Source organism: Callorhinchus milii, unplaced genomic scaffold, assembly GCF_018977255.1.
Source record: "Callorhinchus milii isolate IMCB2004 unplaced genomic scaffold, IMCB_Cmil_1.0 Scaffold5, whole genome shotgun sequence".
Taxonomy (NCBI): Eukaryota; Metazoa; Chordata; class Chondrichthyes; order Chimaeriformes; family Callorhinchidae; genus Callorhinchus; species Callorhinchus milii.
This window is the reverse complement of record NW_024704746.1, coordinates 63,086,366-63,101,226: the sequence shown is the minus strand read 5'-3', so window position 1 is coordinate 63,101,226 and position 14,861 is coordinate 63,086,366. Positions and strand designations below refer to the sequence as shown.

The window sequence follows — 14,861 nt, the reverse complement described above, 5'->3', positions numbered from 1 at the left end:
TATATATATTTAACAAAAAAGGCAATTTATTTGAAAAGAAGGTGTGCAATGGATGTGGCTATAAAACAATTGGGTTTTCAATTTCTGTGGATGCCAAAAAAATCTCTTTCATTGGAATTAACAATAGATTTTTCTCTGTTCATTCTGTCTATGATTGTTCTTGTACAATCTTGATTTGCATTGAAAATACTGAAAATGAGCTGGACTGATCCAAAATAAATTTCTCTTCTGTGCATATGAATTTTAGAAAAATTATAGTGAACAGTCGAGATAAATTGTTGTCTAGAATAGTCGAGATAAACCTTTAAAAAATGAACGTCAATACGACAGCGAAATGATTCCTGAATGCTTTTCTGACCTCTCTTTCCCCAGCCTTCAATATTTAGAAAAATCTACTCTGAATGCTGCAAGTGGTTTGGTAGTGAAATGTGCAATCATTGGAACATTAGGAATATGAATGGCTGGAAAAAAACATCAGACCATCTGGCCATCCGCAAAAAAAACCTATCTAATTTTTTTTAAAAAAGCCTACACTATCTTTGACACCTCTCAATTGAATTGTTTGCCAAATGACTGTCTAATTTTCTCTTTAGTTTGCTGACACTGCCTCCACCTATGCTGGCCTGTTTTACCCAATATGTTGTAAATGCTGTATTCACCACTCTTTGTAAATCGGTACTCTTGTTGTTCATCTTTGTGAGATGCTACCCTGTGTAATGGGCACTAAATAAGTGCAAGTTGTTGATGTTTAGTGATATTTGTTTATTAATATATATATTTTTATATTCATTGCAGCATAAACACTTCACAGAAGACATCCAGACGAGACAGTATCGATCGATAGAAGTTCTAATTGGTGCTGGGTACAGTACACCTGCAGATATCTGGAGCACAGCCTGTATGGTAAGCTACGCATTTCCCAGGCAATAGGTGAAATATAAGAGGAACTTAAACAAGTAAACCTCTGCTGCATGGTTTAATGTGCTTTAAATGAATCATATGGGAGGTACAGAACACTCCTGTGACAATATCCTTCACTGTACAGTCAAACCTCACTATAACGACTCTTCTTGGGATCGGCAGAAAGGATTAGTATATCAGGGTGTTCACTATTGTAGGTTTGGCCATCAATGAGTGCAAAAATCATGTTTTGAGGTTGGGATTGTTATAAGCGGGGGTTGTGATAAGCAGGGCTTGTTATAGTGAAGTCCGACTGTAGTGCAAATTCACTTGTAATACCGTTGCACTGTGGACCTGTTCATTGCTCAGCCGGCCTGTTCACTTCCCATGCGCTGGCCTTTTTTGCACACAAATGGCTGACTTTCAGCTAATTAGGTTGCCGTCAAAGTCACTCTCTGTTTTTCTGAGTATGCAACAGCGTCCTAATGACCTGGGCGTCAGCCATCATAGCTGTAGATCATTATTTGGCAAAGACAGCGAAGCGATCCTGTATAATCAATCTGAAGGCTAAGATCATGAGAAATGTTGATGGCTCACAATGTTTCCTCTCCCTGCACTTGCCCTGACAACCCCTTCCTGAAAGTAAGTACGGAGGGAGGGGTTTAGGAAGAGGCACAATGTGAAGAAATGCCTATCTTTAGCAGTGTAGTGAAGGTTGCAACCTTGGCTTGGAAGCCAGATATTTGAGGTGAGTTTTAAAACAAAGCAATATAGATATTTCTGAATTACCTGGAAGACTTTATTTTATATAAATGCATAAGTAAAAAGCATTTCTTAGGTCCTTGTTTGAGTGTCGATTATTAACACGATGAGCCTTGTGAAGTATTTAAAATATTTTGTTACCTAGCGCTTGATTTCTGAAGTATATTGGAACAAACAATTATTAAATAATCCTTGTAATTGATATAAAACCTTTAACATTGTTTAATCGGGAATTTCTTTAAGTGCAGTCATTTTATTGTAGTGTGTACCCTCCAAGCCAGATAGATCTGGAAACACACATGAAGACCAGTAACAACAAGACAAACACTATGGAGGGGTGTAGACATCTGGGCTCATAGTCAGTACCTACCACCACCTCTTAGAAACCCACGCACTCCCAATCCCCCCACACTCCCCAGTGGCCTGGGCCTCAGACTCCTTGGCCCTGAGATAGCACAGGGTGTTTTTTTTACAGCCCAGGGTCTCCAGCTTCACCTCTCAAGTTTTCCTCCCCTGAGGTACTACATTATATTTGTAGGTGTACGCGGCTGCTATTTTGTGCACAACAAAATCCCGCAGTGGGCCATGAAGCAAATGAATAATGTATTTGGAAAATTGTTGGTGAGGGCGTCAAAAAACCCCCAGAGGTTTTCTGAGTGGGATATTTACTGTCTATCCGAGCAGTAGTGGTTAGAGCACTCGCCTCACAAACAAGAGGAATCGGGTTCAATTCCCCGGCAGGGCTGAACCTTAGGCAAGTTTCCTTGCTCTAGCAAGGTTTACCCAGCAGTAAGTAGGAACCCAGTTATTAGTCGATTAGTGCATTGCTTTCCGGGAGTAATAATCCCTTCAAAAAAAAATATGGTCACTCAATCCACAACTGTTTACGGGACACTGCTGTTCACAATTGTCTGCTGTGTATATCCCACAAAATATACAGTCAATCTACTTCACAATATATTCTGTGAAGCACTTTGAGATATCTCGAAGGCATGATAAGGCGTTATATCGTCAAATGCAAGGATTATTATCATTACAAAATACTAAAGTTGTTCATTAAAGGACACAACTAATTTGTAATTTAAAGCCTTTGAATTAAAAGGTAGGTCGCATATCCTCCTATCCACCTGGAAGAAGGTGCCCCTGTCCTTAACTGAATATCCAGTTGATGGCTACTATATTCAACTTTTTATCTCCTACTTTTTCTCTTAAAAGGCGTTTGAACTTGCAACTGGAGATTACTTATTTGAGCCTCATTCCGGTGAAGATTATTCTAGGGATGAAGGTAAGTACATCATTGTATTTATCAGAAATGCTCAAAATGTAACCAACTTCATGCTAATATGTAGACGATTCAACTTTCAACGTCACGTTGAAAGTTCATGTGCATGATTATTTCACTTTCTATATTCCCTTTCTATGAAATAATATGACCATACCTTTTACACATGCATTTGACACTAGTGCCAGCTCATTCTTTATCCAATTCAGATTAATCAGGTATTATCTCCAGAACTGAAAACATCCTCTTAATGTCCTGTGTCAGCTCCTACTACAATTTAATGCCACTGCTGATAACAGTCATATTTTGGTTCAATCTCTGATCAAATTGTATGAATTCTTTAAACCTCCCATTATTATTCAGAACAGAAGAAAACATTTAGTTCCTGGAGTGTGGGAATGGTTGGAACTAAATTATCCCACAGCTTTGTAATAGGAAGTCCAATGGCAAGAAAATGGCAGAAATACAAAGAACATTTCTTTGAAGAGTAATAAACTACAAACAATTTGCTGTTTGTGCACTAGAATTACCTTTGAGCTCTGTTGTAATGGAAAGTGTTAAGAGTATGGTAGGTTTATCAACTTTCAAAAGTCCACAGAGCTTCCAAAGAGCAACAAATGCCCAATTTTTTCCCCAATCTCAACAAACAAATGAATACTTTCATTATCCACCAGGGAAGATAATCTTGGGACCTTATCCTTGAAAGAGCTTTCTGGTATTTTAATTGAAATCTTTGTTAGGTGCTCCTTCCGTTCTATAATTCCTCAGCCTTAGTTCTGTTTCTCCCGCTGCTAGCAGGCAATACAGGAAAATGTGTATGCCTCTGGGATCCGTGCTTGGCTAATGCAATTTACACAAGACATAAATCAAGGGGCAGCGGAAACCAAGCTATCGTAAGTTTGCTATTGATACAAATAACAGGGATCAGGCAGATCAAACACAGAGGGATCTGAATAGATTAATGTGTTGCGCTGACAGTGGCAAACTTCATTGTGGATAAATCCAGAATGATTAAACAGCTGGTGTATATGCCCTGACTCCACTAGGGCCTTCACTGACTGGGTCTTCTGGAGTATTCATTCAGGTTTATGATATTGAAGAGGCTGTTTTTATGATACTCAATTTTATTAAAATGGTCTCAGGACAAATGCATTTGCATATACTCTGGCCACGAGCACCTTCTTCACAGACTGAGGCACATGTTTATGAGGGACCTAAACTCACCTTCACCTTTGTATACAAATCCTAAAGGAATTGTTAAATACCCTGTCCAATATTTGAACCACTTTGGAGTATTCCTTTTTTTTTAATATACAAGACAATTTACATTGATATAACTCATTTCATGTTGGGAGGACATCTCAAAGCGTTTAACACAACAACAACTATAACGAATTACATGTGTATACTGCCTTTCATGTCGGGAAGACGTCCCAAGGCGCTGGATAGTCAGGGATTTGGACACAGCGGAGCACTCGAGATGGGGGTGGAGACTGAAGGGGATGGACTGGGATTGTGGGGGTTAAACAATTCAAAGGGATTAATGGAGTTATACTCTTCGACTCCTCAGTTGTCCAAACGCTATGTACAGTTAGACATTCCCTCTGTCCCATGCGGGGAGGGGAGAGTTTCCTCAAGGGTTGCTGAATCACACACTCCCTTTAAAGCAGACTTTGATCTGATTTTGTTAGGCACAATCTTGTCTCTCACAATCTAGGAATAAAATTTGGTTTTCTGTCAAAGAATGTACACTGCAATTGGGACAAGGAAGGACAAAAATAAAGTGCTCTAGATACAGTTCTTCTTAAAATAATTGATAACACTGTAGTTACAGAAGAGAGGTTATTTCTTAAATTGGATCATGCAGTTTAAACCACGTAAATCGTTTTTTTGCATTAACTTCACTTTCAGTGTCTGTGTAGATGTTTTTTTCAAAAAAAAGCCCCACACATATTTATTTCCACACAAGTTATACAGATGAATGTGCACATGAACTATGCAAAATATTTCTGTGATTGTAACTTCTCACGATTATTCTTTGCAAAACTGTAATGTTCCTTATTCATTTCCACCCCCCCCCCACCCCCCCCACCCACACACACACACACGCACAATGAGATAATTTAACACCTTTTTTCTTTTATCGTTTTGAATATTGGATTATTCTCTGCTCTGGTGGTGGTATTCACGGTTTCATCTACGTTCCAGCCTTTCCATCTCCATGTTTATTTTTTTTTAAACGCTGGCCCCTTGCAGTAGAACCATAGGAATCGTAACTGTAGTTTGGCAGAGGGTTATTATGCCTTTATACCTTGCTTTAACCTCGGTAATGGGATTGCTGAAAACTTGGGTGGTTTAAATCTGTTTTCTAATTTTTACTAATTCCAGGTTCTTTCCTCTTTTTATGTCCCATCCTTTATCTTCTCCCCCCCCCCCCCCCGCCCTTACCCCCTTCCCCCCGGATCCTTTTTTTCTCTCCCCCTCATAGACCACATAGCACACATCATAGAGCTACTAGGCAATATCCCAAGACACTTTGCTCTTTCTGGGAAATATTCTCGAGAGTTCTTCAATCGCAGAGGTAGTACCTCTTCTCTTTGAAAGGTTCTGCAATACAGGCAGAAGTGGACAGATATTTCTCTGGCTGCTGAAATAGCGATTTGTACAATAATCATTTGAGCTGACAAAAGCAGCTAGTGGTTCATTTGAAAAATCACTATAATGCACATCCAATCTATTCAAGCTCTTTAAACTCCAGTAATGCTTGGAGTGTGTTATCTAATTTACAGTTAGGTTTAAATTGAGTAACGATTTTGAACAAAAAAATACTGTACAGGAAGGGAGGGGAGATTATAATAATAATGCTTGCATTTGATATAACGCCTTCTCATGTCTTCGAGACGTCTCAAAGAGCTTCACAGAATGAATTGTAAAGTAAATTGACTGTATATTTTGTGGTCGTATATCATTGATGGATGTAGCTGCAAAAGCTCCCAAGCCTTGTGGAGAAGATCCTGGCAGTGTTTTTTTTTTAAAAATCCATTAATATATTTTGGTACAAAAAAATTAACAGAAGCTTACAGAAATCTTAAGTAAAATGTGGCAAAGGCTGAGCATTCAAATGTATGACGGGACGAGGCTGTTTCAGAGCCAAGGAGGAGTGGAGCCACTCTTGCCTGTACCAGGACCAGTATCACACGATGCATGCCTTGTACTGATTAAACTGTTTTTGTCTTGCTGGTAATATTCTCCAATGCAGATCACATAGCTTTGATCATTGAACTACTGGGGAAAATCCCTCGAAAGTTCGCAATGTCGGGGAAATATTCCAAGGAGTTTTTCACCAAAAAAGGTAACGAACGTTATTCAGCACTGGCTCAAGTGTATCAAATGGTCAGAGGTCATTTAACCGAGAGAGAATATAAAACAAGTTCCATTTGACTGCAGTTGGTTGCAAAGGTTACCTCCTGGTTACCTTCTCCTAAGGGATGACAAGATACTTACTGATGTGCCAAGGTGAAAACTGTTAAGTTAACATTGTCTATCATGAATTCAAGGGATGTGATTTAAAAGACCATAATAAAAATAATAATCCTTTTTGATATAGCTACTTATCAGGTCTGCTAGGCGTCTCAAAACGCTTCACAGAATATACTGTAAAGTGAATTTTATGTTTTGTGGGCAAAACGCAGCAGCCAGTTGCGCACAGCAATGTCCCTTGAACATTCATAGATTAAGTGACCAAATTTTTTTGAAGGGATTATTACTCCCGGAAAAGCGATCCACCAATCGACTAACAACTGGGATCCTACTTACTGCTAGGTAAACAGGCATGTGGAATAAGGAAACATTCCCAATGTTTTGCCCCGCCTGGGAATCAATCCCAGGTCTTCTCGTTTGTGAGGCGAGGGCTCTAACCACTGAGCTGCAGGACTCCATGTTTCAATGTTTGAAACGTGGAGTCGCAAACCAGGCCTCAGTTATTCTTTCAGGCTGTCGAGGCACTTCCAGTGGATTAATGGCTCCTTTTTCTTGTTCGCAAGGGAGATGTTTTTGCACGTTTACTGGGTAGCATTTATTGTGTTTGCCTTTTGTTTTCTGAAGAGTGAGCAGCAGCGTGATTGCTGATCCTGTGATCAACTTAGTCACTGTATCATTTCAGCTCTGGTGTTAAACCAGCCTTTGTGTAGAAAGATATCGGCTGAACTAAGAATGAGCATTGATTTCATTTGTCGTGCCAGAATCACAATTTGAAGGAGATGCAGGATGTTTCTGTGAATGAATCAAATTACAAAGGAAAAGAAAAAAGTCTCTGTAAAAAGCAAGTGATGGAATTCAACGATGAATTGTCACCGTCATTTTGAATCTTTTTTATGAAGTAAATCATTGTTTTACTTAACAACCACATTCGTTTGACGAATGGGAGTTTGAGCTGCTCTAGAAAACTGGTAAAGTAATCTAATCCAATGCTACCATCACCTGACTTATCAGAGTCTCTTCAAGCTTCTTTAGGCAGACAACAGAAGGTGGAATGTAATTGAATATTTCTGAGGGTTGCATCTACTGGTGTCTCGTAGGGAAGTGGTTATAGCACTTGTCTCACAAGCGAGATGACCCGGGTTCAATTCTGGGTGGGCAGAAACCTTAGGCAAGTTTCGATGGTCTACACACCTCCGTTTACTTAGCAGTAAGTAGGAACCCAGTTGTTAGCCGATTGATGGATCGCTTTCCAGGTATCCTCAAAAGAGATTTGGTCACTCAATCCACGATTGTTTGTGGGACGCTGCTGTGCGCAATTGGCTCGCCCACAAAATACAGTCGATCTACTCAATCCATGTTGCAGTATATTCAGTGAAGCGCTTTGAGACGTCTCAATGACGTGATAAGACGCTATATCAAATGTAAAAATGGAAGGATTATTATCTTTTCTCCATAGCAAGTTATAACTGAGTTCTAGCACAGAATATCTTCCTAGAAAGGAATCCAAAAACAAATTGAGGCAATGAGGAGATGCAAACTTTGAGATGTGTTGTGGAAAATGCAAAATATAGAAACACATTAATGGATGAGGATGTAAAGATGTCGGATTACGTGCTTCCTGCCCCGAGGAGAACAGTTCATTTCCATTATCCCATTTCTAAAGTTGGCGATTTGTTTTTTAAAAGTGGTGTGATAGTAACCATTCAGTTTTATAATTATTTTAAGTGCCCAAAGTCATAGGGTGATGCCAGTAAATTATATACCTCATGTTTAATACAAACTCTGACTGTTCTGTTAGGTTGCAGTGGGTACAGTATATACAGAGTTTTTTTTTGTAACTATTTACCCTCTAACATACACATTTTTAAGCATGCTGCCTTGAACAAACTGATTCCTGTTTATTGTAAATTTCAAGTGCATTCAGACTTTAGCTGCTTATAATTATAATTGATTCTACTTAATTACACTTCTAGAGATGTAAAACAAATGCTTCAGGGCTTTTTAAGGATCAGTGTGCCCTACCCTGTTGTGAAGGCAAACAAACAGGATATATGATTAAAACCTCTACAACCTAAAAGCAATATTAAGATTTTGAAAACAACAGTTTTCAAAGCAGGAGGGAGGTGATGTAAGCACGTTCAAAGAAAAGAAACATAAAATAATTGGACATTTTTTCTTTAAAAAGTTGGAATAATAATGGAAAGTTCCTATTTTTCAAAATGTATTCTTTTAATTAGCAGAGTAATCTGATTCAGTTAAGTAAATTAGCTAATATTTCAGGGTCAGTACAGCATATTTATAATTAACTGAGACTGGAATGCTAAAATACTGCATATGAGAACCAATTCTAAGATAATAATCCTTGCATTTGATATAGCACCTTATCACGTCTCAAAAAGCCTCAAAGCGCTTCACAGAATATACTGTAAAGTGAATTGACTGTGTATTTTCTGGGCAAAACAAAAAAATGTCTTCATTGTTGATATTATTGCTGATTAGTGCTAAATTGTGGTCTCCAAATAACAGTGGGGACTGGTTTATTTTCACCTGATCAATAGTTAGTACTGCTGTGAAATGGAAAACATTTCCAATCTTTGCAGAAATTGCCAGTATCAAGCAATGTCATATCTGGTTATTGACGGGTCATGTGCAAACCAAAGATCTCAATTTCCCAACAATTTGGCCTAATTCTAAATTTAAAGCAAGTGAGATGAATTAATATCAGATTATGGGTAGCTTTATATTCCATGGCTTCATATCCATTATGAGCTCGGTTGAGGTTATCCAAATATAATTTACTTTGGACTTACCGGACCGCTATAGCCAGCAGAAGTTGTTTGATTCCAGACGGGATTTAAATGGATATTCTATAATAATAATAATCCTTGCATTTGATATAGTGCCTTATCACGTCGTTGAGACGTCTCAAAATGCTTCACAAGAATATACTGTAAAGTGAATTGATTGTATTTTATGGGTGAAATGCGGCAGCCAATTGCGCCCAGCAGTGTTCCACAAACAATCAATTTTTTTTGAGGATATTATTTTTTTTAAGGGATTATTACACCCAGAAAAGCGATCCGCCAATCGACTACCAACCAGGTTCCTACTTAGTACTAGGTAAACAGAGGCGTGCCTGGGAATCTAACCCAGGTCCTCTCTCTTGTGAAGTGAATGCTCTAAATACTAAGCTCCAGGACTCCACTTTAGGTGAAATAGCTATGTTGAAACACACACTGGTACTCTTGACGATATCTACACAAATTACGGGGGAAAACCTGCTCCTAATCCAGATCTTTTAAGTATTTGCAACGATGAAAGTGAAAAATATTAAATAAATCCTGTACTGTAGAGGCCTTCCACAGTAGGCCGTTGATCTTCTGTTGCAGTTAAAATGCCTTTTTCATAAAAGAATGTATTCTGATTTGATAGTGAAATACCACGTTAACTAAACCTTCGGAAACATTTTGTTTCTTTAATTCGGAAAAGGAGTGGGTGTGAATCCAGGATTAGTACATTGGTTGTCTTATTGAGATCTTCAAAATAATAAAGCCGAGTAGATAAGGGACAGCTCTTCCCTCTAGTGGGGGAATCCTGAACATAGACACACAATCTTAAACCAGTTAAAAGTGAAAAAATCCAGAAAACATTGTTTTACACAAAGGATTGTGAGAGTGAAATGCACAGCTCCAGAAAGCTATATTGATTGAGGTGTGGAGTGAACATGAGGGAGAACCGGAGTGAACCAGAAAGCAGAAAGACTGAGTGATGCAGAGAGAGTTAGGAGAGGTAGAGGGAGAGATAGGAATGGATAGAAGGAGAGACTCGTACTTCAGAAGCATACTAATTTTTGATATATATATATAGAAAGAGAGAGAGAGATTAGGTAATTAAATTAGGTAATGAGCTGTTATGATCCAATATAATGGCAGAGTGAGCTCAATAATTGGATGCCCTATTCCTTCCTGTCTGAATAGTGTGCTTTATGTTCCCTATAATAATAAGCCATGCATTTGATATAGTGTCTTGCTGGATTGTAAAGAGGGAAGGAAAATGGGATGGGGGAAGGGTTAAGGGTGGAATTCTTACCATGTGTCCTAGTTAGGAAGATTGGCAGACAAGGCCATTTGTGAAGTGTGATAAGGATATGTCTGAACCATTCTCTTTAATAATTCTCTTTGGAAAGAACCTGGCAACTCTTAACTATCTCTCCTGCACTGAGAGAAAATGTCAGGCTGATTTCTGGCTTAACTGATGAAAGATCTTGAGAAAAGACAGTTTATTTGAAAACACTCAATAAACGTATCTTCTTTTGTTGCTAGTTTCTTTTTGGGAGGGAACTATTTCCAGTAGTTTTGCATAGATATTAGAATGTCAATTCATTGAGGAATCTTTTCTTCAGTTTCCTGCTTTCTTATGTTGAGTATTAATTGATGATAAAAACTGCAATTGTGTTGTGTTTGTTACTTTTGCAATGTTTTACTTTTCCGGAGTTGATATTAAATTGTCTGCTGTGAATTGCATTGACAGGTTCTCTGCTTTGTGATTTAGGGGAGCTGAGGCACATTACAAAGCTGAAACCCTGGAGCCTGTTTGACGTGCTCGTAGAGAAATACGGATGGCCTCACGAAGAGGCTGCACAGTTCACTGACTTCTTGCTGCCCATGTTGGAAATGGTTCCTGAGAAACGGGCGTCAGCTGCAGAATGCCTCAGACACCCCTGGCTTGGTTCCTAGCAGCCTTCACCAGACTTCTTATGGAGCAACGACTGCTCCAGTGTTCATCGTGGGACCTACCAAGGTGGCCGTCATCCTAAGGCAAACTCTCAAACAATAGGGGTGTAAAGGAGATGGCTTCAACATCAGAACCATTGTTCACTCTGAAATACTGTTAATGTTTGAAACTTTGCTTTCGTGCACTGTGTGTTTGGGGGAAGGGTAGTTTTTGTCTTTAGCAAGAGGTAGTTGACCGACTGACTCTGTGCTGAAACACTTAACATGTCTTGATGCTTTGTCTCTTGTGTCGCCTGACCTTCACATGTCCTAACAGAAAGTGATGAGAAAAATATTTGTGTTTTTTTCATGTGTTTCGATATTTTTTGTACTTATTTATGAAAAATTGTTTTAGCTGATAATGCATATTAAATATTGAATGATGAGAAGGTAGAACGGAGGAGCTACTATATCAAGTGAGGAAGTAGCTGAGATATTGCAAAGCGCTGTACAATTGTATCCAATAGGAAAGGGACATTATTCTTGTATAATGTGAGTAGATTTCCCTGTAAAATTCTTTCCGTAAAATACAGAAATGGGACTTAAAAAAAAAAGCTATAATGAATGCCACTTGGCTAAGAAAATGCATGTGTTGGAGCTTGTCTGCTTACAAAAAAAGACTGTAAATTTTCCATTTGTTGTCTCGGTTAGCGTTGTGTTGCTGGGATATGCCTTGTAATACTTATACCAACAGACCATTCCTAAAACAGCACTTTATAGGTGGCTTTGCCTGGCCACAAGTATGCTTTGTACTATTTGCAATAGTCCCTTAGATTCTCTGCCCATATTTATCACACAAATACCCAGAAGAAGTTCCCCCTAAATGAAACGTTACAAAAATGTCCTTGGTTCAACGCTGTAGTTATATACCCTAAAACAGAGGATTACAGTGATTTCCCGTACTAAAGATGTCGAGAGAGAAGGGGAAAATGAAGAAGAAAAAAAAGGACTTTTCTACGTGCAGAGTTACTATTTTGTCACACAAAAAAATTTATATGTTAAAAATATTTTGGTGTCTCATTTGAGAAAAAAAGAAAAAATCGACTTGTAAATGAAAATGAGACTGTAAATGAAAATAAAAATGGATATCATACAATGTCATTAAAACAATTTGCAGTGCAGCTGACCCCATAGAATAATTAGTTCAGTGGAAACTCGCTATTGCTAGACAATAGATTGGCCTATTTTTCCCTTACTAGTAAGGTGCCCTCAGTAGTGGGTGTGGGATTTTGGTCACCATGAGTTCAAATGGGGGAGGAAAAAAATACTGAAGAATAGTGAGTTGCCCTGATTATTGAGTTGTCTACAAAGTGAGGTCCTACTGTGTAAAAAGGAAAGCTGTCTGTTTACAGCATTGCTCTCAGCATCAGACAGTAGCACAACAAATTGCACTGGTCTTTGTAGCTTTTTCAGGGATTAACAATGTAAATAGGAAGTATTTTTTTTAATTACCCAGTAAAGCATTGCATTCTTGAAATGTTAGTTCAAATGTTTTCTCTGTTGCCGTGTGAAATGAAAGATTTGTTCGGGAGCAGAATGTTGTGGTCGAATGCAATATCGACATTTTCTATGTCGATGGCAGTGACCTTTTCCATATGTCAGATCTTCAAGTGTACACTGGTCTGTGTCCAAGCTCAATGATGCAAAAGTGAACCGGTTGGTTTTATTCCCATTTTCCACGTTAATAATGGTGCCACCCGTTCCTGAATCTACCTATTACCAGTTTATCCATCTGCCTTTGCAATAACTAGATTGTGGACAAAAAAAGTTCTGGTATTGTAACAGTAGCCAATTGTTTGTATGTTGAGGTGCTTGTAATTGTCTAATTAAACTGTTTTGTTTCCACGAATTGTGCTGCTCATTGGAATGGCAATGATGAGATAATTTGCAATAAACTTCACACCAATGTTTAGCCCTGTTTTCCAGAATACTCTTATATAATTTTGGAACAAGATTCTAATACGTATTTTTGTTCCTATCTACTCCTTATGAGAAGGTTCCCATTGCCAGGAGCTGCAGTCTGCAATTATCTTTAATGAGAACGATGTTGACCCTTCAGTTATTCAATACTCATAGGTTCAACACTTGTATTGCCATATTTTCAATTGTAAGATGCTCCTTTTGCATTCTCTCAGAATTTTTTCTGTACTTTAACTATAGCTTTCTTCAATACCAAACATCCAACTCGATCAGACAGCTGAAAATATACCAGCATTTAGAACACAAGAACATAAGGATGTTCTCGGTAAAAGAAGACCAAGGTTCATCCAGTTCGCCTTCCACCATCTTGGCAGTTGCTTGCACATGTCGTGTCCCAGACTATATATTGTATCCTGAGATATTATTTCCTAACCGGCCTCCTATTTGTCCCCCGTGCCCTCCGTTCCAACATCGGTGGCCGTGCCTTCAGCAGCTACATCCCCAAACTCTGGCACTCTCTCCCTCAATCCCTCCGTCGTGCCCCCTCCCTCCCACCTTCAAATCCTGCTTAAAGACTTTTCTTTTTGATCTTGGGACGTCCTCCCGACGTGAAAGGTGCTATACAAATGTAATTTTGTTGTTGCTTACGGTCACCTCCTCCCTCCCTCTCCCTCTGGCTCTTGACCTTATTTGGCACCGTTCATTGAAAACAAAGTCTCAAAGTGTTTGAAAGATGAGTGGGACCTGACATTGGTGGCCAAGGACAATCTCAGAAGATTTTTTAAAAAAGTTCCCGAGGGTGCGTGCGTGTGGGCAAAGGTCTGGAGTCTGTGGAGGTACATCACTAAGCTGAACGCTCCTAGTGGAATATTTTACTAAAATAATAATACTTTCATTTGATATAGTCATGGAAGGAAGAATAATTTTTCTTCCACAAAATTAGCTCCAAGTTATAACTGCTCCATTTTCTGTCTCCCAGGTCCTCCCTAATGCAAAAGCATTGACCAAGTAATGGCACATTACTTACCTTTACTTCAAAACTCTAAATGAAACGATTAATGAACGTTCATTAGAAAATATGATTCCGATCTTCAAAGTGATCAAGCTTGGAATAATATGGATGTAAGCAATATATTGTCTTAATTATACTTATTAGAGATCATGTTCCAAATTAACAAACACTAAAACAGACTAGAAACAAGAAGAAATATTCTCAAAATACTTCAGCTCTAAAGAAAAATAAAATCTAGCAAATCCCCTCTTCATAGCTGGGGAGAAATAATCTAATGTGTTGCCATTTCTAACGGGATTTCTTAGGTACATCATGTTAAACATTAGAACCTATGGGTCAGCGTAATCTACCAACGGTCATCCCTATTGAATACAGTATTGTTAGAAATCACTGCCTTATTAGACTCCCAATTTCATTAAAATTATTCAGTATCAGTTGAAACCCTGCAATTTTTTTTAATGGGAAATGTAAATTAACAATGTTATATTCAGCAGTATAAACTGGCTAAATTGAGTTTACATCGAGTATGACCACTTAACTGATTTGAATCCTTCAGCAATGTATATCCTCAGGGTACACATTGAACAAGATTCCAGTGAACAGAAAGGGTTCAGAGATTCTGGCAAAACTAGAGAACAACTGCATCTACACAAGGAGCAGCAGCATTTCCAGTTCTCCATGGAGGGATTGCCAAATATTTTTTCAGCCACCAACAAGAAGAAGATTGCATTTA

General features: G+C 38.5%; 1 protein-coding gene across 5 annotated transcripts in view; it reads left to right on the top strand.

The window, feature by feature from the left end:
• The window catches only part of LOC103176974 (SRSF protein kinase 2), a 61,330-nt gene extending 48,214 nt beyond the window's left edge, over window positions 1-13,116 (top strand). Inside the window, exons 12-16 of one of the 5 annotated variants that reach the window (XM_042335102.1) lie at window positions 796-903; window positions 2,878-2,947; window positions 5,433-5,525; window positions 6,204-6,296; window positions 10,976-13,116. In XM_042335102.1, coding sequence (XP_042191036.1) covers window positions 796-903; window positions 2,878-2,947; window positions 5,433-5,525; window positions 6,204-6,296; window positions 10,976-11,160 — 549 coding nt within the window. In that variant the 3' untranslated portion in view covers window positions 11,161-13,116. Of the gene's footprint in view, window positions 1-795; window positions 904-2,877; window positions 2,948-5,432; window positions 5,526-6,203; window positions 6,297-10,954 lie in introns of all 5 variants that reach the window. The other 4 variants (XM_007890870.2, XM_007890868.2, XM_007890871.2 and 1 more) reach the window with 4 other exon arrangements.
• The last annotated feature ends 1,745 nt before the right edge of the window (window positions 13,117-14,861 follow it).